We start from the raw sequence: 26,350 nt of genomic DNA on the forward strand, positions 1-26,350 counted from the left end.
CCCTAAGTGCAGCCGTCCGTAAGAGACACGGTGAAGTTTAGAGTTTAGGGTTAGGGTTAGGGTTAGTGTTCTTGTTCATGGGGTGTGCGTGTGAGAATCTGAGTAGTGGAGAGCAATTTGAAAGTGGCGAGACATTTTAAAGTGTAGCCCTTTGTGACATCCTACAAGTGGGAGTGCCTACTCAGATGTGTGACGCACAGATCAACTCACACCTACCAGATGATGCAGTCCACTAGTCCACTCCTCCCAGCCGAGTGGACACTCCCACATTATGTTGTCACTAAGGGATGTGTAACTGCTGTGCCCAAGTCTTTGTGTGGTTACACATAAAAACATGCATGATAAACACTTTGTGTGGGCTCAAGATCAACCCAACCAATATCAAATTGTTGACATCTGACCAGACTATAAAATGTCTGGTCAAAATATCTAGTGCTTTGACTTTTATGCTTGTGGTTTTAGCTGCAAAGAATCATTTCTCTGTTATGAGTGCTCAACCTGTGCAAGCTCTGTCAGTACTGTGGTTTACAAAGCAGATATAAACGGCTTATATAACTCTTAGTATCTTTCATGCTTTTCCTTTCCCGTCTGACCTTGTTTTTTGGATAATGTTTGTTTATATCTCATTTGATTCATTTCCTGTGCACGTCAGTCTGAATGATTCTGACTTTAAACCGACATTTTCATATCCCGGATCCCCTGTGATTGGCTTGAACTAAAAGGCAGTGAATGAAAAAGTGAACACTAAAAACATGTCATGTCTTCATCTTTGATATTGAAAACTGGCATTTCATTAATATTGTCCCTTAATGATGAATACATATGAATCATTTTTTTGACTTTACTTTATTATTTGTTCACTTTAAATATCACTAACCATAGTATAATAATATGTAATAGTAGTTGTTGTAGTGGTGGTAGTATTAGCAGAAGTAGGAATAGTGGTGGTAGTAGTTGCAGTAGTTGCAGTAGTAGTAGTAGTAGTAGTAGTAGTAGTAGTAGTAGTAGTAGTGGTAGTGGTAGTGGTGGTAGTAGCAGTTGCATTAGTGGTATATAGCTGTCTTATTCCTGCTTGTCCCAATAGATGGCCTCTTACTCTGTTCCCCTTGGTTTTTCCACACCTGTATTCCGTTACTCATCAGACTGATAATTTATAACATCCCTGTTGTCTTTATCCCTTGTCAGATTGTCTTTGTTCCCCAGTGAATACACATTGCCTTTTCAACCTTGATATATTTGTGTTTGATATCCCCGGTTATTGATATTGCCTTCGGCACTTTATGCTGTTCCTTTAGTTAGATTTTTTTGGACATGCTACTTTGTTACTGTATATGTTGGTTAGTTGCCTAGCTTCCACTCAAATACGATTTTGATTTTAACTTTATCATGTGTCCTGAGTCTCTCTCTGCACCTGGGTCTCCGTAAACCGTTGCAATAGCAGTAGCAGTAGTAGTTGTAGTAGTTCTAGCATAACTTTATTAATGATAATAACTTAATTTATACAGAACATATAAAGGACTTTACAATTAAGGCAGGGTAGAGTTGTAAAAACTGAGATAAACTCTGAAATTAGGTGTTGAAAGGCACCTCTCTGTGATCTAGGACAGATGTTATAGAATTAGTTTGAATGTTTGAGTACCAACAATGAGGTGGATGGTACATAACCACCAGTGTAAAGTGTTAATACAACAAGCCCAGGAAACATAACACTTTAAGGGCCCTATTTTAACGGTCTGAAACGCAAGTTTGAAACGCAAAGCGCAAGTGGCTTGATATTGGATGTGTTTTATTAAAACACATCCAATATCACTGAATGTCCAGCTGGCGCTATTTCGCAATACCCCTAAAACAGTGGTTGGCCGATATATTACTCGTAGACTAGGCCTACTGTTAGATTTAAACAGCAAAGACAGAGACATGTTAGAAGTCAACAAAAATATAACTTATTGCAGCAATTTAAAATTCCAAAAATACATGCAGTCGAAATGTACCGATCAAACGCCACGTCACATAGGCATATAATAAAATCAAATTATTTATATTGCTCGTGTGGGAGGTCGCTTGCGAGCTGCACTTGCTGTCTCCCTCTGATTTTAATTCAACCATCGTGGTTGAATGTCCTCATGACAGAAGACATACTGTACGAATATATACGATATGAATCATGCTGAGACCAGCAGGTATCGGACAATTTCTGCAGGCGTTTTTTGTTGCGATTGTTTGCCATAGAGCACTGTTGGCGCGTCGGTGAGGCTGTGATGAAGTTCACTATTTATTGGACCGTGTCTAGACAGTTACGAACATCCCTGACCTTAGTGGAGTGCACAATCGCCAAGTTTAGAGCGTGGATTCTGCAGTGAACGTAGACTGCTGCGGGAAACTGTACTGCCTTTCCCGCTTACATTGCCCGCACCATCATACCCCCTGCCCAACAATATGGGCTGGAATCGATCTAGACCAGCAACAGCAATATCCATGTCAATCCCTCTGCGTTTGAATGATAATGAATGAATGGAACGTTGCATTTTTAATGTTGACACCAAAGTTTCTAGACTAGAGAGTGCGCGGCGCGCCAATCACTGAATGAATGAATGAAACCTTCTGCGGAATCAGAGAAAGTCTACCCTCTTTGCGGCGCAAAGCATGTTTCAGAAATCATTACATTTAAATAAATGCTATAGTTGTCACACAGACGCATGCTATTTTTTATTTTTGTAATATGGAATTATTTCAGGGGAGAAAATGCCGTGAAAAAATGTACGCACGGTGCGTTCAGGATTAGGACTGATATAGCATATGTCGGCCTAGACCTAATCAATTGTGTTTTAATATTTGTAGCAATCATATTAGTCTATTCTTTTCGTAGGCTAATCTGCTGTTGGCCTTGGTGGGGAGATATTTTTTTGCTGCCACAAAATATAGTTTAATCCAACAACATTCCTGCGTCTCCCCCTCCTACGGAGCCCATTTCAGCACCGTGTCAGTGGACAGCTACTATGGTAGAAAATAATGAAGGTTTAAAAGGATATCTCTGCCATATTTTTGGAATAATAGTAGAAAATAACCGGGTCAACAGATTGGGGAGGGCCCTGGCCCCCCTGTAACACCTCAGAGGGTCCTGGGCTGACCGGAGACCACCAGACAGGCATTCCTCTAGTCAATGATATCAGCCAAATGTTAAACACTTGATATTACCTGGCTCTCCTTGATCAACAAATGTCTCTCATTCACGTGCTAACAAAAGAAGAAAGCCCCACCTCATTTACGTTTTAGTGGTCCCTGAAAGAGACTGGCTCACGTCCGAGTGAGAAGAGACGTCCTCCTGCGGTTCCTCCTCCATATGTTCTTGTGATGTGTATTCTGGCAGAGTGACCTGACTGACTTCACTCAATCCATACTTTTACTAAAAGTCAGACAGTACCAGCTTTATGATTATTATGACTGTATATGCCACATAAAAATAAAGTGGCATTATTAACTATTACAATGCATGTTTTACTGTTTAAATGAATATTGGTTTTACAGGGCTCATCTCTTAAACACATGTGATAAGTCATGGTGATTTAAGATCAGGTTATAAACAAGGCGATGAATGGACTTTAATCAAAGATCTCACTTCATATAATTCATGTGTAATCTATAAACTTCATGTAACTACAATGTTTAATATGTAACTCTGTTTTTATGTATTTCTTGTTAAATTACTGTATTACTGTATTACTCAGGCTGGATTGGCCATAGGGAGTACCGGGAGTTTTCCCGGTTGGCCGGTCAATAATGGGCCGGCAGTGGCTGCCTTTTTTTGCTGCAGCCCAGGGAGAGAGACATGCACCGGCCCACAGAGCTCGGCTGCAGCCCACAGAGGTCCATTGGCTTGTCTGTCTAAACAATACCTGGCCCAGTGGCCCTATTGTAGGCTACAGAGGCCCATAGTCCCGCCCACGCATTTTCAGACCCCCCTCGTCCAATCACCTTTAATGATGAGCGATCATTACGAGAGAGAAGAGAAACACACACAAAAAAACTAAAATGGAGAAAAAACGAAAAGGCGGTGCAGAAAAGCTGAGGGAAAAGAAAATAAAAGCTCTCGCTAGTGATGCTGCTAAGAGCAGAAACATATTAAACATGTTTGCTGCAGCGGGGGCCGGCGGCGGCGTGGCCTCCGGCTCCGGGGCTTCGGCTGCGTTGGCTGCGACGGGTCCCTCTCAGCAGGTGTCGCAGGCGGACACGGACAGTGATAGTGAGGCTCCCGCTGCCATGGTGGTACAGGAGGAGGAGGAGGAGGAGGAGATTGGTGGTGGTGATAGCAGGTGTGTGTGCTAGCTAACATGTTGTGGATAAACACTCATTAAATGTTCAGAACCGTTGAACTTTACTTGACATCTGCATAGTGTGTGGTGTGTTACAACTAAATACTATCCTGATTAATTGGTAGTTGCTTTTATTAACCACTATTTTATGTTTTTATCAAAGGATGCCATACATTTGCAGATATACAAGCTTAAAACTCACATGTTGCAATGTGGTGTTGTTTGAGCATGTAGATCTGCTATTTTCACAATTTTGACCTATAATTACATCCCCCAAATCAGGTCACCAGAGTTAGTGTTTTAAGTATCAATACACAGTCCAATTTGTTCAAATATGCTTTATATATATTTTATATTATTACATTTATTGTTATTAATTGTTCAATTATTATTATCCAACCATCTCTGATTGAAGATACTGTAAAGTGACTCAATCATTATGTCCCATGCTCTCTCTCTCTCTCTCTCTCTCTCTCTCTCTCTCTCTCTCTCTCTCTCTCTCTCCCTCTCACTCAGGCCTTAATTTGTTTGAGGTGTTGTTCTCCCTCTTCTTGTTGGTGTTCAAGGGGCAGGCAGCATTTCTTGATCCAGTGAGTATTAAAATAAACAATGTCAAAGATGGTTCTTCTTTGGGAGGTAAATAAACAACACACTTGAATCTTAAATCCTTTCTCCAGTATCCTTCTTAAGAGCAAGTGAGCAACACACTGTGTAGTCATCATTTATTCTATTCAAGGCTCCAGAATATAAAGGGATATTATTCAGTATAGTAGTGTTATTAAGGGCTTGTGTGATTATATGTACAGTACATCAACGGGCCGAGTTGGCACAGTATCTGCACGTGGATTGTGGTGGGCCAGTCTGGACCAAAAAGTCCAGGGCTGAATTTTTGTCCCAGTCCAGGCCTGGTATTACTGAATGTATTGTGGACAGCGTAGGCGGGAAGATAGATGCTAATGGGGAACGGGACTGAGGCCTGTAGTTTAGAGCATTGAGATTGGCCAAGGGCATGTTAGGGCTGGTCAGACAATGGGAGAATATAATGTGGAGTTCGGGAGAGTTCGGGAGTTCTTTGCCAAACAAACTCAGGTACTGTTGTTACTCTGCGTAGTGACAATGAAGCCTTGATCATTCAACCCTAGTCCTTCTCGACCTCTCGTATTTGTTAGTAATTTTGTTGAGTATTATTATGTCGGTTTTATCCACAACACTACAAGCCTACGACGTTGTAAGAGCAGTGCACGTGCGTTCATGTTAAGAGGACTTCCGGGAAACGCTCGGCAAAAAGTTACGAAGCATCGTAAGATCCATCACAAGAATGATCGTACAAGCGTGGATCCATCGTTATCGGGAAACGGGGCCCTGCAACATAAGCTTACACACACGATTTAAAAAGCAGATATGAACTGAACCAGAGGTCTTTAAGTATCCATCATGCTTTTCCATTCCTGTTTTACCTTGTTTTTTGGATATTGTTTGTTTATATCTGATTAGAAGTCCTGCAGGGCATCAAACCAGATAGGCTTCACAATATACATCACACATTTTGAGAAATAAAATGTTTATGATCCAAACAAATCAACATTACTAAACATAAGAAACAACCTACATGTATTCATGACAATAATCAAGTACTGATCAATACCACTCAATACCTCTAAATACAATACACTCAATACCACTATCTCCTTCAGCCTCATGAGGTGACACAAACTCCCAGGTTGATGGACTTCAGTGGCGGATTTCTCTCACAGCAGAATACAGAGTCTCCTGAGTCCTTTCACTGTTCTTCTTCCCTCCTTTGGTTTTCCTGCCAGAAAACTCCAATGCTGCGTAGTTCAAACCATCCGTTTCCCCGTCCTACAACAGAGAACTGTGTGTTACTACCAAACATATGAGAGAATTCAGAGTTGTAGTAGAGGCCACTTCTTCCAGAGTAAAAGTCACAGCTACAATCATACTACTGTATATGTATATATATACTGTATATATGTGATTTGTTACCATAACTAATCACTAGACCCGTTCATTTTACCAGGTAGCTTAACTGTTCAGATAAGAACAAAGATTGTCATATGTGTCTCACTTTAAATACATTTGTAAATTTTAATTTGTGATCTCCAAGCCATTCAAAAGGCCAACAGCATATCTGCTCGATAATGATTAGATTAAGAATTAAGAATTGATCAAACGTTACAGAATAAGACTTAGGTTAAGCTCTTTGTGACACAATCAAAGTAATTGTTAATGTATACGCAGGGGCAACATGTTGAAACAGATGTACCTCTTCCTGAATTTCTGAGTCACGTGGAACATGGTAGGAAGCACTCAATGTTCCTGAGAATAAGAAGAGAAGAATATTTATGCTCTTAGTTAAAACATAAGATAGGTCCACCTGATCCACCTAGTTTTCTGTGAGGTGCGGTTCATGTTAATATTATTGTAGCTGATGGAAAAAAAGGTTTGACAGGAAACCCAAAACCAAGCCATCAGCTATCGTGTTGGACTGGGTCAAAGATTATCGACCCCACGAGCCAATAAACTGAGCTCATTTTAGTCCTCACCCTGCCAGGTTAACCCCCATCTTGTCATGGCTCCTACCAGCTCACAGACAGGTCTCGGTGGTATGCCCGCAGCATGCGTAAGGTGCCTGCTCCTTCCCACCTGCCTGCTGCTCCTGTGGTCACCCAAGGTGCCCCGTGGGTCAGACGGCTTGCCCCTGCAGCCAAAATTTGCCCCTCCAGAAAACATTTGCCAACCGTTTGCCCCTCCACCATTTGTCTCGGCAGCTAACTGTTTGCCCCACGAGCTGCAGCTCCTTCAGGACTTAGACACTTTCTTCCACATTTTAACTTTGGGGTAGGGAAGGGGGTTGGTTGAAATATGGCGTTCACTACTACACCATCTCAGGAAGTTGTTTTATTATCTGTGTTTATTTGATGCAATACCGGTTGTGACATTTTTGCTATGTTGGCCACTGTGAGGATAAGTGTTTTAGAGGAAATAAAGACGCAGTGTGATCTAGCCTCAGTGTATATCAAGTGTCCTCGTCCTTCTTAGATACAGCAACAGCTTTTAGGGTCACTTCCTTTCTTGCTATTTCTTTTACCACTGGGTCGGAAAAAGAGAGCGAGGCCCCAAGCAGCAGATGATCTGAGAGGCGAGGGCTGTGGTTGGCCTTGTCTCTGTTTGACACGCACCACCAAAACACATGAGCATATATAGACCAGGCTGCAGGTATCAACAGGATGTGCTGCTGAGGTTCTTCAGAAACCGACAATGAAATGGACATACATTTCCCATCACTGACTGAACATAAACAGCTATATTTGTATTGGTGAACAGAGAAAGTTAACTTGATTAATTTGTCGTTTTTGTATTTTCTTTTCAAAAGGGTAAAATTAATTAATTCAGCATGCTTCAAAAATTGCTACCATCTTATTACAATGGTTGATAAAATTACATTCAGAGATTTTAACATCTTAATATTATTATTCACTTGGGATCATAATGCGCTGCAGGGAGCATCAGATGCAACATCAGTCCATTACAGAGACACATCACCAACCATTCATACACAACCAATGAAGTCTTATCTTAGCCTTGCATGGTTTTATATCGGGCCCCATTTTACCAGCCCGTGTCTGGTTTACGAGCCATTTCAAGTCATCCCTTTGAGACATCATACATGTGGGAGTGTCCCATCAGATGTGTGACTCACAGAACAACTCACGCCTACCAGATGATGCAGTCCCCCAGTCCACTCCTCCCAGCCGAGTAGACGCTCCCACATTGTGATGTCACAAAGGGATATATTCTGAAATGGCTCATCAACATGACACCTTGTGGTAAAATATGGGGACTTTATCTTAACAGTTTGAGGCCACCTTGGGACCTTTCTCCTTTCCCCAGTTCCCTTCCTACTTGCTGTAGTTAGTGTAACTAGTGACTAAAGAAAAACATGCAAGAGATACAGTAACAGAAATATTTGTCAGCTCAAAACTGCAGGTCGACTTGACTAGAGGTGTGTGTGTGTGTGTGTGTGTGTCTGCTTTATGTAAGACTTTGTGTTACACACATGCATGCATCCATGATAAAAACTTTGTGTGGGCACAAGATCAATACAAACAATATCAAAAGTTTTGACCTCTGAGATATAAAAAGGTGCAGCCTATATAATGTCTAGTCAAATGATCTAGTGCTGTGACCTTTATGCTTGTGGTTTTAGCTGCAAAGCGTCACTGCTCTGTTATGAGTGTTCATCCTGTGCAAGCTGTGTCAGTATGGTTTTAAAAGCAGATATGAACTGAACCAGAGGTCTCTAAGTATCTTTCATGCTTTTCCTTTCCCTGCTTTATCTCATTTATAGGATATTGTTTGTTTATATCTAATTTGATTCATTTCCTGTGCAAGTCAGTCTGTCAATTTCACTCTTCTACTCACTTCTATGTCTCTTTTTTTCTGTTTTGTGAAATTTAATTTTAGGCATCAAGATTTGTTAACTGCTTAATATTCTCTTCATGGCCAAGTACTGCTGCACATCAACCAGATATGCTTCACAAAATACATGACAAATTATGAACAATTTACTGTTTATGATCCACAAAGAGCGACATCATTAAACATAAGTAACAATCTATATATATATATATATATATATATATATATATTCATGATAATAAACAAGTCTTGATTAATAAGACTATTATCACCTCCTTTATACTCATGAGGTGATACAAACTCCCCGGCTGATGAACTTCAGTAGCAGGTTTCTCTCACAGCAGAAGACACACTCTCCTGAGTCCTTTCACTGTTCTTCTTCCGTCCTCTGGTTTTCCTGCCATTGAACTCCAATGCTGCATAGTTCAAACTGCATAGTGTTTTCCTGTCCTACAACAGAGAACTGTGTATTACTACCAAACATCTGACAAATTGTCATCTAACAACCATGTATGCTTATACAAAGCATTACAAAGTTGATATTTATTTTAAAAGGTATAAACATCTCTAGTCCCACTCTATCTATTTAAAATGGAATAGAATGTACTGCCAAATTAATTTAGGAGATCCTGCACAATGAAACTTCTCCATCAAAGTGGAGGGGACGCTCTTAAACCTGTCCTGATATGAGTTATTTTGCTGAATGTGCTGTAGTGTTATTATGCTCACAAACCTGTAATGTATGATTAGAATGAGGATTATAATCACAAGCAGACAGCAAGCCAACATTATCCGATGCACCAAGATCACTAGATGACAATTGGGATCTAGAATCAGACAATCAACAATGGGGCATCATGAATCTGTAGGGATAATATTCTTTCTGTAATCTCTACTATTTCATTAACAGTATGGCATGTGGAATTCAATATTTCAAATTCAATCTCAATCAAGTCCTCAGTATTACATATATACACATGTTATTATATTATGTATATTGTCTTCTTAATTAAATAATTAGCAGATAAACAGGAAGATAAGCAGGAAATATATTCACGTGTTATGTCCAGCGTAGTTCCACTTCCAAACACAACTTCCCCACATGCTGCCAGGGCACAGTAGTAAGTCCCAGCATCAGAGGAGTCTACATTGTTCTTGGGAAGAGTGTAGACACAGCTCTGTGGAGCAGACGGAGGCCCAGAACTATTCTGACATTCACCACTCCTGTTTCCATTCATGTAAATGGCAGTAGGGTGAGATGGTCCTGATCCAGATCTGAACCAGTACACACTGGGTTCTTGGCACTGGTTACTGTGGTTCGTCCTCTGGGAGGTAATAGAGCACTGGAGAGCCACAGGGTCTCCCAGCTGAGCTGATGCAGACACAGGCTGTTGGACCACAGTCTGGGAGACAAACATCTGGTCATTGGGATCTATAAATCAAAATACAGCTATCATTTAAAGGTTCTTGAAATGCTTGATATTGAATATGAACAATGAAAATTATTGATCTTACCTTTGACAGACAAAAATGTGAAATTATTCCACTTGTCACGTGAGTATTGTTGACAGAAATAGTTTGCTTCATCACCTTTAGTTACGTTTTGAATGATCAGATTAAAGTCAGAAGCACCTTTTTCCATTGTGAATGTTAAATTAAAGGGATGCTTCATTGTAATTGATCCAAACACTTTATAAACAACAATTTCGGGAAAGTATCCAGGAGATTGCTTGTACCAGTATAAATAATTTCTATCAAGGTCTTCAAGTTCACAATGAAGAGTAACATTATCTCCAAGTCCTGCCAATTTCACAAACATCAATCGATGTCCCTCCTGGGACTGAATCAGCACTAATAGAAAAAAGAATAAATGAGAACTATGGGCAATTGTTCTTAAACATTCATACTTTATTTTTAGCGCTTTAGGTTTATAAAATACATTTATAAAGAAATATAAATAGCTGAATTGCAAGTAATATTATCACCAAACACCTTTGAGAAGGAATGGAAAGAATGAAAGAATGAGAAGGAAATAATTTACTTACGTGCCGCACTCAGAATTATCATTGCAGAAAACATTGTCATGTTTTGGTGGTGAAACTCAACAAGCACTTTTCTCACTCTAATGAAAAATTTGGAAGAACAAGATTCCATTTACTTACCAATACTATAGACCAACTGTGATTGGCTGCAACCTAGAGACACTGAATGAAGCAAGCCAATGATCCACCTAGTTTTCTGTGAGGTGTGGTTCATGTTAATTGTATTGTGGCTGATGGGAAAAAAAAAAGGTTTGAAAGGAAACACAGAATCTAGCCATCAGCTATCAGAGTGTTCTCTACAGCACCTTTACATTATGCCAAAATATCTAATATTGATCGCTGGTCAAGGCTGCGATCATCATATGATCATAGCATTTATTTGATACTGCTATGTCTGAATGACATTTATTATATGTACACAATGGGTATGTACACAATGGACATGAGATTCCCGGGTATGTGTGTGTGTGTGTGTGTGGGTGTGTGGGTGTGTGTGTGTGTACATATAATAAATGTCATTCAGACATAGAAGTTTTTTTGTTTTTTTAAATTGTTCAATACCTTGATCTTATCATGTTAAGGGTTAAAGGGTTAAAGGGCAATATTTCACTGTGCCCCTGTTATACTATACCCCTGTTATCCACTATAATGGATTCAAGGCTGCTCAAATCAATTTGCTTTTCATTTGTTTAGTTTGGGCAACAAAGATGCTTCCCCTGCAATGTGTAAAAATTGATTGAAAAAACAAATAAAAAAATTGATCATAAAAAAAAAGCTATCAGAGTGTTGGACTTGGTCAGAGCTTATCGACCCCAACAAGCCAATGAACTGAGCTCCTTGGGAGCCAAGTTAACTGGCAGCTGGCCATGGCTCCTAGCAGCTCACAGACAGGTCTCGGTGGTATGCCAGCAACCTGCAAAAGGTGCCTGGTCCTGCCCACCTGCCCGCTGCTCCTGTGTTCACACAAGGCGCCCCGGATGTCAGATGGCTTCGCCCTCCTTTTCACCGTTTGATTCTCCAACTAACCGTTTACCCCTCACGCTAACGGTTTGCCCCACCAGCTTGGCTCCTTCATGACTTTGACACGTCCTTCCACACTTGAACTTTGGGGGATGGAGGGGGGAGGGAAGGAAATATTTAGTTCACAGTAATCCCCTGTCAGGAAGGCGGTTCTATTATTTGTGCTTATTTTCTGCAATACCAGTGTGACCTTTTTGCTACGTTGGCCACTTAAGGATTAACGTGTTAGAAGAAGTAAGCGCGCTGTGTGTTCTAGCCCAAATTAATATTGAGTGTCCTGTTTAGCTACAACAACAGCTTTTAGGGTCACTTCCTTTCTTGCTATTTCTTTTACCACTGGGTTGGAAACGAAGCGCAAGAGCTCAAGCAGCAGATGAGTTGAGAGGCGAGGGCTGTGGTTGGCCTTGTCTCTGCTTTACCCTCACCACCAAAACACGTGAGCATAATATAGACCAGGCTGCAGGTATCAACAGGATGTGCTGCTGATGTTCTTCAGAAACCAACCATGAAATGGACATACATTTTCCATCACTGACTGAACCAAAACTGTGATATTTGTGTATCTGAACAGAGAATGTTCACTTGATTCACTTGTAATATTTGTTTGCTTTTTTTCAAAATAGATAATTAATTCAGTACTTTAACAAAGGTTACAATCCTCCACATTGGTTGGTTACATTCAATTCAGAGATTTGTATATCTATTTCACATGGGATGATATTGGGCTGCAAAGAGCATCCGATGCAACATCAGTCCATTACAGAGACACATCACCAATCATTCATACACAACCACTGATGTCTTGTCTATTGTTACATGCAGCGCATGCACCCTTTGTTCATTTACTTTTTAGATTTGTCAGTTATCTTAGTCGGGCTTGGTTCTACATCAAGCCATAAAGCCCAAGATAAAAACTTACAGTTGAGGAAATGTCCTTCAGCTGCTCTATAGTGAAGGACATCTTATTTACCAGAGGTGTGTGTAAGTATTTGTATGGTTACACACACTAATGCATAAGTAACACTTTGTAGGGGTACAAGATAAACACGCCTTTGACTTTGACGCCATGAAAAGGTATAGCCTATATAGTGTCTAGCCACGTGATCTACTGTGGTGACCATTAGGTCTGTGGTTTTAGCTGCAAAGCGTCACTTACCTTGTAAGGAATGTTTATCCTGTGTTAGCTGGGTCAGTACTGTGGTTGAAAAAGCAGAAATGTACTGAACCAGAGGTCTCTAAATATCTCTCACTATGTCCCAATCACTGTAAGTGTGTCATCAGAGTCGGAGTCTGTGGGTCCATTGTCATATTTTTTATGCACTTCTTTAATTTTTTACTTTGTAATAAATATATTTTAGGCATCAATATATGATTATTGTAATAAATATATTCAGGGGACAAAGACAGCATCACAAGTGATGAGCAATTCAATGTTTATGATCCAAACAAATCAACATTACTAAACATTCAAAACAATATACAAATGCTCCTGACAATATACAAGTCCTTAACAATACCACCGTTACATTAAGCCTCATGAGGCGACACAAACTCCCAGGTTGATGGACTCCAGTGGCAGGTTTATCTCACAGCAGAATACACACTCTCCTGAGTCCTTCCACTGTTCTTCTTCCCTCCTTTGCTATTCCTGCCAGAGAACTCGCTGTGTAGTTCAAACTATCTGTTTTCCTGTCCTACAACAGAACTGAACTGTGTATTACTACCAAAAGTCTGAGAGGATTCAAAGTGGACACAACATGTGTTTTAATAGTCATCTGCAAATATTAGACATTTGGTTCCAAATGTATAAATATCTATGGCCTAAAATAACTATTAAAAATAAAATAATCCAAATAATAATGTACTGCCAAATCAATGAAGGAGATCCTGCACACTGAAACTTCTCCATCAAAGTGGAGGGGACGCTCTTAAACCTGTCCTGATATGAGTTATTTTGCTGAATGTGCTGTAGCGTTATTATGCTCACAAACCTGTAATGTATGATTAGAATGAGGATTATAATCACAAGCAGACAGCAAGCCAACATTATCCGATGTACCAAGATCGCTAGATGATGGTTGGGATCTAGAATCAGACAGTCAACAATGGGGCATCATGAATCTGTAGAGATCATATTCTTTCTGTAATCTGTACCATTACATTCACAGTGTGTCATGTGGAATTGAATATTTTGAATATTTTTACCATTTAAAATATGCCCTCAATGTGGTATATATTCACATGTTATCATCCTTTAAGTCTATTTTCTTCTGAATTAAATTATAAGCAAATAAACTAGAAGCACAAAATGAAATATATATACCTGTTATTATCTTCATTCCATTTCCAAACACAACTTCCTCACATGCTGGCAAGGCACAGTAGTAAGTCCCAGCATCAGAGGAGTTGTCACACCGCGGTGAGGTCAAGGGGTTTTTGTCCTGTCTCCATGTTTGGTCTTGTCATTTCCTGTTTTATTTTGAAAAGTAACTCTCCTCTCGTTTCAGGTCACTTGCCCTTCCTCGTGTGTCTCAGTCTGATTGTCTGCTGAGTGGTTTCACCTGTTCCCTGTTACCCTGTGTATAAGAGTCTGCGTCTCCTTTTGTCTTGTGCCAGTGTGTTTGTGTTCGTCTGCGTGCGGTCACTCCAGCCTTTCCACAGTCTTGTCACAGTGCTGCCTTTCGTTGTTGGTTTTTGCTCCGGTTCCTCCAAGTGAGAGATTGTAATAAATATATTTTTGATACAACCAAGACCCTGCATCTGCGTCCTGTGTCCTAGCCTGGCCGTGACAGGAGTCTACATTGTTCTTGGGGAGAGTGTAGACACAGCTCTGTGGAGCAGACAGAGGCCCAGAACTATTCTGACATTCACCACTCCTGTTTCCATACATGTAAACGACTGCAGGGTGGGATGGTCTTGATCCAGATCTGAACCAGTACACACTGGGTTCCCTTTGGCACTGGTTAATGTGGTCTGTCCTCTGGGAGGTACTTGAGCACTGGAGAGCCACAGGGTCTCCCAGCTGAGCTGATGCTGACACAGGCTGTTGGACCACAGTCTGGGAGACAAACCCATGGTCATTGTGATCTGCATGTTAAATCATATAATTATCATCAATAATGCTTGTCATGATATTGAGTATGAGCATTGAAAGGGATCCATCTTACCTTTGACAGACAGAAAGGTGCAATTATCCCAAGAGTCAAGTGAGTATTAGTAGTAATAGTAATAGTTTGCTCCATCACCTTTAGTTACCTTTCGAATGATCAGATTAAAGTCAGAAGCACCTTCTTCCACTGTGAATCTTAAATCAAAGTGGGGCTTCATTGTAATTGATTTATACACTATTGAAGCAACCATTTCGGGAAAATATCCAGGAGATTGTACCAGTATAAACAATTACTAGCAGTTCTTTTAGCTTCACAATGAAGGGTAACAGTATCTCCGAGTCGTGCTGATTTCACAAAGACCAAACGAGGACTCTCCAAACACCTCTGGCTGATGTGAATGAGATATATAAAATAGAAAGAAATACCATTTGAGAAGGAATTTACTTACGTGCTGTACTACGTTTTTGCGCTGAAGCTGAACTAGCACTGTCTCGCTCTGATGAAAGATTTGAACGTAAAAGACACTAACTGTGATTGGCTGCAACCTAGAGACACTGAATGAAGCAAGCCAATGATCCTCCTAGTTTTCTGTGAGGTGCGGTTCGTGTTAATATTATTGTGGTGGAAACAAAGGTTTGACAGGAAACCCAGAACCAAGCCATCAGCTATCGGAGTGTTGGACTGGGGCAAAGATTATCGACCCCACAAGCCAATAAACTGAGCTCATTGTAGTCCTGATCTTGCCAGGTTAACCCCAGCTGGGCCTGGCTCCTACCAGCTCACAGACAGGTCTCGTGGTATGCCAGCAACCTGGGTAAGGTGCCTGCTCCATCTCACCAGCTAGCTGCTCCTGTGGTCAGATGGCTTGCCCCTCCAGAAATCATTTGCCACCTCAAGCTAACCGTTTACCTCTCCAGCCATCTGTTTGCCCCTCCAGATCACCATTTGTCTCAGCAGCTCACTGTTGACACATCAGCTGGGCTCCTTCAGGACTTTGACACTTCCTTCCACGCTTTAACTTTGGGGGAGGGAATGGGGTATTGTGGATATATTGTGTTCACTGGAATCCCTTCTCAGGAAGTCGTTCTATTATCTGTGCTTATCAATACCGGTTGTGACCTTTTTGCTATGTTGGATGCTGTGAGGATAAGCGTTTTAGAGGAAATAAAGACACAGTGTGATCTAGCCTCAGTGAATATTGAATGTCGTCCTCCTTTTTAGATACAACTACTTTTTGGTTCACTTCCTTTCTTGCTATTTATTTTACCACTGGGTCGGAAAAAAGAGAGCGAGGCCCCAAGCAGCAGATGATCTGAGAGGCGAGGGCTGTGGCTGGCCTTGTCTTTGTTTGACACGCACCACCAAAACACATGACCAACAGGATGTGCTGCTGAGGTTCTTCAGAAACCACCCATGAAATGGACATACATTTCCCATCACTTGACTGAACATTTTCAACTCTGAGATATAAAAAGTTGCAGCCTATATAATGTCTAGTCAAATGATCTAGTGCTGTGACCTTTATGTTTGTGGTTTTAGATGCAAAGCATCACTGCTCTGTGAGTGCTCATCCTGTGCAAGCTGTGTCAGTGTTTAAAAAGCCGATATGAACTGAACCAGAAGTCATGTTTTAGCTCATTTTTAGGATATAGATTTTTTATAACTCATTTAGTTTATTTCCTGTGCATGTCAGTCTGTCCATTTTCCTCTTTTACTCACTTCAACAACTCTTTTTTTATTTTGTGAAGTATAATTTTCGGCATCAAATTTTTTTTAACTTGCTTGATTTTTTAACTGGCTGAATATTTTCTAAGTACTTTTGCACTTCAACCATAGGCTTCACAAAATGCATCAAAAATAATGAGCAATTAACTGTTTATGATCCACACAAAGCGACATCACTAAACATAAGTAGCAATCTATACTCATGATAATAAACAAGTCCTGATAACACCATTATCACCTCTTTAAGCCTAATTAGATGACACACTCCTTCTAGGTTGATGGACTTCAGTGGCAGGTTTCTCTCACAGCAGAATACACACTCTCCTGAGTCCTTTCACTGATCTTCTTCCCTCCTTTGGTTTTCCTGCCAGAGAACTCCAATGGTGCATAGTTCAAGGAATCAGTTTCCCCGTCCTACAACAGAAAACTGTTTTACTACCAAACATCTGAGAGGATTCACAGCTGTAGAATAGAAGTAGGGACCACTCCTTTGATAGTGAAAGTCTGGTGCATTGGTTTCTAATCATAAACTGAGTTCTAGAACATGCCGTTGTGTTACAATAACCAAACAATAGCCACGTTTGTTTTACTAGGTAGCTACTGTCTGAGCAGGAAGGTAGTTCGATATTACAAAAAATGAAGGTAATATTGTTTTTTAAATATATATGTAAATTCCATGTATTTTATCTCCAAGCCATTTAATAGACCAACTCCATTTCTGCTCGATAATGATTCAATTTAAGGATCTGAAAATCGCCCAAACAACACTTGATGAGACTTAGTTTTGAGCTCTAGTCTATGTGACACAAAGTATTCATCAATGTCTACCAATGCAACATGTTCAACAGTTTTACCTGTTGTTTCTGAATCTGTGAGACACGTGGAACATGGTAGGAAACACTCAGAGTTCCTAAGAATAAGAACCAAAGAATATTAATGCTCTGAATCAAAACAAAAGATACATGTAACAAAACTGTATATGTCTGTAAAAGCACAATATCTCCACAGAATAAACCCTGGTGAATGTACTGTACCTTTGCGATGAATACAAACGCAATACTTTTTATTTCTGGTTAGAAAGAGGATCGTAATCACAGCCAGACAGCAAGCCAAGAGTATTCCAAGCACCATGGTATCTAGATGCCAATTGGGTTCTAGAATCAGATAATCAAAATTGGGTCATCATAAAGCCTTCTTTTACTTTTTTTTCTGATAATTTCCACTGGCATGGGCCTCTAGAGTCATAAAATGTACTGCAACAACAGCCTTTTGATGTAAATATATGTGTAGTTAGATTTTGAATTTGCATCATGCATTTGTATAGTTTTTGTACTTTCTGTATTGTTAGATTTTTTAGTTTTGCCAATAAAAAAAATAAAAGATTGCGCTGCTAGGCTATAATGTGCACTAGTTTTTAATTAATCTCCTGAAATTTTGCTTGACATCAAAAATAATCCCAGATTTAAGATTAAAAATAAACAGACATATTTTTTGGGAACATTTGGTTTTGCCTGCAGAGTAAAGTTTAATTTAATGAAAAGCATTTGTTTTTAGTGAATTGTCGATTCACTCATTTACTGTATAGAAAAAAAAACATTTTATTGACCTGATATGTCCAGCGTAGTTCCATTTCCAAGGAAAACTTCCCCACATGCTGCCAGGGCACAGTAGTAAGTCCCAGCATCAGAGGAGTCTACATTGTTCTTGGGGAGAGTGTAGACACAGCTCTGTGGAGCAGATGGAGGCCCAGAACTATTCTGACATGCACCACTCCTGTTTCCATTCATGTAAATGACTGCAGGGTGAGATGGTCCTGATCCAGATCTGAACCAGTACACACTCAGTTCCCTTTGGCACTGGTTACTGTGGTTCGTCCTCTGGGAGGTAACAGAGCACTGGAGAGCCACAGGGTCTCCCAGCTGAACAGATGCAGACACAGGCTGTTGGACCACAGTCTGGAAGACAAACCTCTGGTCTTTGTGATCTGCACAGTATAATAATATATTCATCATCAAAAAGTGCTTAAAATACTTGTCATAATATTGAATATAAACATTGACAATTATTGAGCCTACCTTTGACAGACAGAAAGGTGGAATTATTCCACTTGTCACGTGAATATTTTTGACAGAAATAATTAGCTTCATCACCTTTAGTTACGTTTTTAATGATCAGATTAAAGTCAGAAGCACCTTCTTCCACTGTGAATCTTAAATCAAAGTGGGGCTTTATTGTAATTGATCCATACACTTTCGAAGCAACCATTTCGGGAAAGTATCCAGGAGATTGCTTGTACCAGTATAAATAATTTCTATCGTCGTCTTTAGCTTCACAATGAAGAGTAACATTATCTCCAAGTCCTGCCGATTCCACAAAGATCAATCGATGTCCCTCCTGGGACTGAATCAGCACTAATAAAAAAAATAATGAATGAGAACTATGAATAATTGTTCATATTTTATTTTTACTGCTTTAGGTTTATGAAATACAGTTATAAAGAAATATAAATAGCTGAATTGCAAGTTATATTGTCACCAAACACCCATGGCTGAAGTTGAATAAGTCATATTAGATATAAATGGAATTTGAGATGGAATTTACTTACGTGCTGTACTCAGAATTATCATAGCAAAAAACATCTTTTGGCGGTGAAACTCAACAAACGCTGTTCTCACTCTAATGAAAGATTTGGAAGTAAAATATTACATTTACATACCATAGACCAACTGTGACTGGCTGCAACCTAGAGACACTGAATGAAGCAAGCCAATGATCCACCTAGTTTCTGTGAGGTGCAGTTCATGCTGATATTATTGTGGCTGGTGGAAACAAAGGTTAGACAGTAAACCCAAAACTAAGCCATCAACTATCGTGTTGGACTGGGTCAAAGATTATCGACCCCACAAGCAAATAAACTGAGCTCATTCTGGTCATCACCCTGCCAGGTTAACCCCCAGATAAGCCTGACTCCTGCCAGCTCACAGACAGGTCTCGGTGGTATGCCCGCAGCATGCGTAAGGTGCCTGCTCCTTCCCACCTGCCTGCTGCTCCTGTGGTCACCCAAGGTGCCCCGTGGGTCAGACGGCTTGCCCCTGCGGCCAAAATTTGCCCCTCCAGAAATCATTTGCCACCTCAAGTAACCGTTTGCCCCTCCACCATTTGTCTCGGCAGCTAACTGTTTGCCCCACGAGCTGCAGCTCCTTCAGGACTTTGACACTTTCTTCCACATTTTAACTTTGGGGTAGGGAAGAGGGTTGGTTGAAATATGGCGTTCACTAGAACCCCTTCTCAGGAAGTTGTTTTATTATCTGTGCTTATTTGATGCAATATCGGTTGTGACCTTTTTGCTATGTTGGCCACTGTGAGGATAAGCGTTTTAGAGGTAATAAAGAAGCTATTTCTTTTACCACTGGGTTGGAAAAAGAGAGCGAAGCCCAAGCAGCAGATGATCTGAGAGGCGAGGGCTGTGGCTGGCCTTGTCTCTGTTTTACACGCACCACCAAAACTCGTGAACGTAAATAGACCTGTCTGCAGGTATCAACAGGATGTGCTGCAGAGGTCCTTCAGAAACCAACCATGAAATGGAAATATGAACATACACGGCTATATTTGTGTATGTGAACAAAAAATGTTCACTTGATTCTTTTGTAATTTTTGTATTTTCTTTTCAAAAGAGTAAAATTCAGTTCATTTCAAAAATTGCTACCATCTTATTACAATGGTTGATAGAATGACATTCTGAGATTTTAACATCTTAATATTAATATTCACTTGGGATCATATTGGGCTGCAGGGAGCATCAGATGCAACATCAGTCCAATACAGAGACACATTACCAACCATTCATACACAACCAATGATGTCTTGTCAATTGTTACGTGCAACGCAGTCACCTGCTGTTAATTTACTTTTAAGATTCATCAGTCATCTTAGCCTTGTATGGTTTTATATTGGGTCCCTATTACAAGGTGTTGTCACGTCGATGAGCCATTTTGAAGTGTAGCACTTTGAGACATCATACAAGTATGGGAGTGTCCAATCAGATGTGTGACGCACAGATCAACTCATGCCGCCTTCAAAACAGCTTGGAGTTTTGGAAGCTCTTACTTGTCTTTACGTAAACCTTCCCTTCTTCTGAAATAAGAGTGTTCTGGAAACGCCCCTCAGAAGTTTGTAGGCTATGACATAAAACCGGAAAAACTGATCGTTCTTGAGACTAGACTTCATAACAACAACAAGTATGCGCCTCTTTGCTGAATCAGATGAATCAGTTATTAGAACTGCTTGCAATGGTTGAACAGGAGCGAGAAATTATCAGGGGGTTGTTTATAATTGCAAGCAATGTATCATAACGCAAATGTTAGAATGGGTATTAAGTTCGCCTCTTAATGCTTGTTGCAAGTTCACTTTAGTCTATCAATGTAATGACAGCGAAATGGGCATCCATTGTTGTGACGTGAACTGGGAGGACTCGGGTTGCTTTACTTCCACACGAAACTCAGAGCGAAAACTCTGAAGCAACCGAGTGTTCAAAGCAAGTGCTGTGACTTTTATGCTTGTGGTTTTGGCTGCAAAGCATCACTGCTCTGTTATGAGTGCTCATCCTGTGCAAGCTGTGTCAGTACTGTGGCTTTAAAAGCAGATATGAATTGAACCAGAGGTCTCTAAGTATCTTTGCTTTTCCTTTCCTGTTTTAGCTCGTTTGTGGATATTGTTTTTTTTATATCTCGTTTGATTCATTTCCTGTGCATGTCAGTTTGTCCATTTTACTCTTCTACTCACTTCTAAGTCTCTTTTTTTCTTTCTTTAAGTATAATTTTAGGCTTCAAGATTTGTTAACTGTTTAATATTCTCTTCATGGCTTCAAGTACTGCTGCACATCAACCAGATAGGCTTCACAAAATACATCACAAATTATGAACAATTTACTGTTTATGATCCACAAAGAGCGACATCACTAAACATAAGTATCGATCTATAGATACTCATGATAATAAACAAGTCTTGATTAATAACACCATTATCACCTCATTTAGCCTCATGAGGTGATACAAACTCCCAGGTTGATGGACTTCAGTGGCAGGTTTCTCTCACAGCAGAATACAGACTCTCCTGATTCCTTTCACTGATCTTCTTCCCTCCTTTGGTTTTCCTGCCAGAGAACTCCAATGCTGCATAGTTCAAGGAATCTGTTTCCCCGTCCTACAACAGAGAACTGTGTATTACTACCAAACATCTGAGAGAATTCACAGCTGTAGAATAGAAGTAGAGACCACTCCTTTGATCTGGTGCATTGATTTCTAATCGTATACTGAGGTCTAGAACATGCTGGTCTGTTACAATAACCAAACAATAGCCACGTTAATTTTACCAAGTAACTACACTCCGAGCAGGAAGGTGGTTAGATATTGCAACAAATTAAGGTAATATTATTCTAAATTTGCGATACATTACTGTACATTATTACACGGCTCTTCTCAATGCTGTGGAATGCTCCGTTCACTTGCATGGGCCTTCCCGACTTCCAGCGGTCGATTAGTTTTTGATAATTGACCGTTGCTAAGCATATAATGACCGCTGTCAAGGAAAGTGGATTTTTTTGCCTCTGATTGACGTCTTACGTATCACTCCGTAGTAGTAACTTATCAACCCCAGTGTATTCGGTTGCTAGGCGAATTCAACGTCTTTAGTGGACTATTTCTACGAATGCTGGTAACAAATAAATTGTAAAATGACACACCGTGTGAAGTTATTTTTTCATTTTGGCTAGTCGTGTAATAAGCGGGATAATGTATAGAACTTTGCTGCTCATTATCGAAAAAAAGCGCCTTCAGGGCGACGGAAGACCCCTCTGCTACGCATCAGTGTCCGGTTTGCCTTGTCGGCTTATTTTCCCGATAATGACCGGCGTTCTATACATTATCCCTTACTTAACTAACCATTCAGATACTGTAGTAAAAATAGTCATATGTGCCTCAGCTTTTAAATATACATCATGTTTAACCTTTTTACCTGTTGTTTCTGAATCCGTGAGTCACGTGGAACATGGTAGGAAGCACTCAGAGTTCCTAAGAACCGAAGAATATTAATGCTCTGAATTAAAACAAAAGATACGATGATAAGATGTCACAAAACTGTATATATCTGTAAAAACAATGTCTCCACAGAATAAACCCTGGAGAATGTACTGTACCTTTGTGATGATCACAAACATACTTTTTATTTCTGGTTAGAAAGAGGATTGTCATCACAGCCAGACAGAAAGCCAACAGTATTCCAAGCACCATGGTAACTAGATGCCAATTGGGTTCTAGAATCAGATAATCAACATTTGGTTTATCAAAGCTTTATGTTAATTTTTTTCATGACAATTTCCACTGGCCTCTTGAGTCATAAAATGTACTGCAACAACAGCATTTTATTGTAAATACATATATGTGTAGTTTGATTTTGAATTTGCATCAAACATTTGTATAGTTTTTGTACTTTCAGTATTGTTCTATTTTTTTAGGAACATTTGGTTTCGCCTACAGAGTAAAGTTTAATTCAATGAAAACTATTTAGAAAAAAAAACCATTATATTGACCTGTTACATCCAGCTTGGTTCCATTTCCAAACACAACTTCCCCACATGCTGCCAGGGCACAGTAGTAAGTCCCAGCATCAGAGGAGTCTACATTGTTCTTGGGGAGAGTGTAGACACAGCTCTGTGGAGCAGACGAAGGCCCAGAACTATTCTGACATTCCCTCCTGTTTCCATTCATGTAAATGACTGCAGGGTGAGATGATCCTGATCTGAACCAGTACACACTGGGTTTCCTTTGGCACTGGTTACTGTGGTCCATCCTCTGGGAGGTAACAGAGCACTGGAGAGCCACAGGGGCTCCCAGCTGAGCTGACGCTGACACAGGCTGTTGGACCACAGTCTGGGAGTCAAACCTATCATTGTTATCTGAACAGTTAAATCATATAATTATTATTTTATTAATTATTATTGTCAACAAAAGGTTCTTGAAATGCTTGTCATAATATTGAAGATGAACAGTGAAAGCAATTTATCTTACCTTTGATGGACAGAAAGGTGAAATTATTCCAACTAGTTCGTGAGTATTGTTGACAGAAATAGTATGCTTCATCACCTTTAGTTACGTTTTGAATGATCAGATTAAAGACAGAAGCACCTTCTTCCACTGTGAAAGTTAAATTAAAGTGGGGCTTCAATGTAACAAATGTATACACTTTCGAAGCGACCATTTCGGGAAAACATCCAGGAGATTGCTTGTACCAGTATAAATTACTGAAATCCATTTGCTCAGCTTCACAATGAAGGGTAACAGTATCTCCAAGTCCTGCTGATTCCACGGAGACCAAAAGAGGACTTTTTTGGGCCTGAATCAACACTAAAAAAAAAAGAATAAATATGAACTATGAATAATTGTTCTTAAAAATGTGTTTTTGCTGTTTTTGGTTTGCAAATACATTTATAAAGAAATAGACCTATGCTGCAATGCAAGTTATATTATCACCAAACACCTCTGGCTAAATTTGAATAAGTTACATAAGAAATGGAATTTGAGAAGAAATTTACTTACGTGCCGTACTCAGGATTATCATAGCAAAATACATTGTCCCTTTTTCGTGCTGAAGCTGAACTAGCGCTGTTCTCGCTCCAATGAAAGATTTGAAGGTAAAAAATTCCATTTACATACCATAGACCAACTGTGATTGGCTGCAACCTAGAGACACTGAATGAAGCAAGCCAATGATCCTCCTAGTTTTCCGTGAGGTGCAGTTCATGTTAATAATATAGTGGCTGGTGGACTGGCTCAGAGCTTGTGGACCCAAACAAACCAATACACTGAGCTTATTCTCATCCTCACCCTTCCAGGTTAACCATCAGCTGGGCCTGGCTCCTACCAGCTCACAGACAGGTCTCTATGCCCACAGCCTGCGCCTTCCCACCTGCCCGCTGTGCATGTGGTCACACAGGCGTCCCGGGGGTCAGACGGCTTGTCCCTCCAGCTAACCATCTGCCCCTGCTGCTAAATTTTTTGCTAAACAGTTTGCTCTATCCAGTTTCCCTCCTGCTAACTATGATACTTCCTTCCACACTTGAACTTTGGGGGAGGAAAGGGATTTTGTTGAAATATTGTGTTCACTGTAACCCCTTCTCAGTAAGTCGTTCTAATATTTTTGCTTCTGTGTTGCAATACCGGTTGTGACCTTTTTGCTGTGTTGGCCACAGTTAGGATAAACATTTTAGAGGAAATAAAGACGCTGTGTGATCTAGCCTGAATTAATATTGAATGTCCTCGTCCTTCTTAGATAGACCAACAACTTTTAGGTTCACTTCCTTTCTTGTTATGTCTTTTACCACTGGGTCGGAAAAAGAGAGCGAGGCCCCAAGCAGCAGATGAGCTGAGAGGCGAGGGCTGTGGCTGGCCTTGTCTCTGTTTTACACGCACCACCAAAACACATGAGCATAAATAGACCTGTCTGCAGGTATCAACAGGATGTGCTGCTGAGGTTCTTCAGAAACCAACAATGAAATGGACATACATTTCCCATCACTGACTGAACCTCAACGGTGATATTTGTGTAGGTGAACATTGTGATGGAAGTTTCCATTGATGTTGTTTACAAGTCACTAAGACACTGTGACCACTTAGTTATTATCTATAGTAACCATGTCACTGTTTATAATGCGCTTATCTCCCTTGAGGGGAACTTAGACAGCCTCGGCTGACTCAGAAGCAGCAATGCCACAAGCTACATCCTGAGATGGCCGAAAGGAGTAGTGGCATTCCAATATGCAGCTGTGCCCTCAAGGTAGTTCCCCTGCTTGAACACTAGAGTGTGCCCACTGTTCGGGGCTCACTGCAGCGCTTCAACCTTTATGCTTGTCGTTGTGCAGCCTCTCTGCAGAGACTACATTTATTTTATACTATTTTTACCCTTTATTATAATAAACTCTTTAAGTTTATTCTGAGTTATGTTGTCAATACAGTTCGTAGACCTTTCCCCACAACAGAGAATGTCCACTTGATTCATTTGTAATATTTGTGTTATTCTTTTCAATAGAGTAAAGTTAATTAATTCAGTTCATTAACAATAATCACGTTATTAAAATGGTTGATTCAATTTAATTAAGAGATTTTGATATCTTAATATTATTATTCATTTTGGATAATATTGGGCTGCAGAGAGCATCAGATGCAATATCAGTCCATTACAGAGACTCTTCACCAATCATTCATACACAATAATTTCTTGTCAATTGTTACATGCAATGCATGCACCCTTTTTTCATTTTTTTCATTTTTCAGTTATCATAGGCGTGTTTGGTTCTATATTAGGTCCCTTGGCTCACTTGGTTCCCCTTGGCACTGGTTACTGTGGTCCGTCCTCTGGGAGGTAATAGAGCACTGGAGAGCCACAGGGGCTCCCAGCTGTGCTGATGCTGACAGAGGCTGTTGGACCACAGTCTGGGAGACAAAACTCTCGTCATTTTGATCTACAAAGTAAAATACAGTTATGATGATATGATATTGAAAATGAACATTGATAAAGATTGCTACCTTTCTTACCTTTGATGGACATAAAGGGGAATGATTGCTGATTTCACAAAGACCAAAGGAGGACTCTATTGGCCCTGAATAAACAAAAAAACAAAAAATAATATCCATGAATAATTAGTCTTGAA

At 40.1% G+C, this 26,350-nt stretch overlaps 2 protein-coding genes and 1 pseudogene across 4 annotated transcripts; all 3 read right to left on the reverse strand.

The window, feature by feature from the left end:
- Nucleotides 1–6,041: 6,041 nt before the first annotated feature.
- Nucleotides 6,042–12,773, reverse strand: LOC311345222 (uncharacterized protein; the record flags this gene model as incomplete). Its single annotated transcript, XM_084469600.1, has 8 exons — nucleotides 6,042–6,170; nucleotides 7,420–7,495; nucleotides 9,484–9,577; nucleotides 9,808–10,182; nucleotides 10,266–10,601; nucleotides 10,796–10,872; nucleotides 11,819–11,895; nucleotides 12,732–12,773. The coding sequence occupies 8 exons, from the start codon at nucleotides 12,771–12,773 to the stop codon at nucleotides 6,042–6,044; spliced, it is 1,206 nt and encodes a 401-aa protein (XP_084325726.1).
- Nucleotides 12,774–13,532: 759 nt separating this feature from the next.
- On the reverse strand, nucleotides 13,533–15,843 carry LOC311345223 (annotated as a pseudogene). The gene is made up of 6 exons: nucleotides 15,832–15,843; nucleotides 15,348–15,510; nucleotides 14,980–15,310; nucleotides 14,613–14,899; nucleotides 14,136–14,223; nucleotides 13,533–13,543 (listed from the first exon to the last, which is right to left on the reverse strand). The product of its transcript is annotated as an uncharacterized misc_RNA (transcript).
- A 1,089-nt stretch (nucleotides 15,844–16,932) lies between these two features.
- LOC311344985 (uncharacterized protein) lies at nucleotides 16,933–24,348 on the reverse strand (the record flags this gene model as incomplete). 2 transcript variants are annotated; one of them, XM_084469344.1, is made up of 6 exons in its annotated part: nucleotides 16,933–17,061; nucleotides 17,502–17,557; nucleotides 17,682–17,801; nucleotides 18,254–18,631; nucleotides 18,723–19,058; nucleotides 24,240–24,348. In XM_084469344.1, the coding sequence occupies 6 exons, from the start codon at nucleotides 24,346–24,348 to the stop codon at nucleotides 16,933–16,935; spliced, it is 1,128 nt and encodes a 375-aa protein (XP_084325470.1). The 2 variants fall into 2 exon arrangements, with proteins under 2 accessions (XP_084325470.1, XP_084325471.1); XM_084469345.1 differs by lacking the exons at nucleotides 16,933–17,061; nucleotides 17,502–17,557; nucleotides 17,682–17,801; nucleotides 18,254–18,631; nucleotides 18,723–19,058 and adding exons at nucleotides 21,721–21,849; nucleotides 22,660–22,715; nucleotides 22,841–22,957; nucleotides 23,234–23,599; nucleotides 23,712–24,047 and having other exon boundaries at nucleotides 24,240–24,298.
- Nucleotides 24,349–26,350: the final 2,002 nt, after the last annotated feature.

Source organism: Micromesistius poutassou (assembly GCF_964030765.1).
Source record: "Micromesistius poutassou genome assembly, chromosome: 6".
Taxonomy (NCBI): Eukaryota; Metazoa; Chordata; class Actinopteri; order Gadiformes; family Gadidae; genus Micromesistius; species Micromesistius poutassou.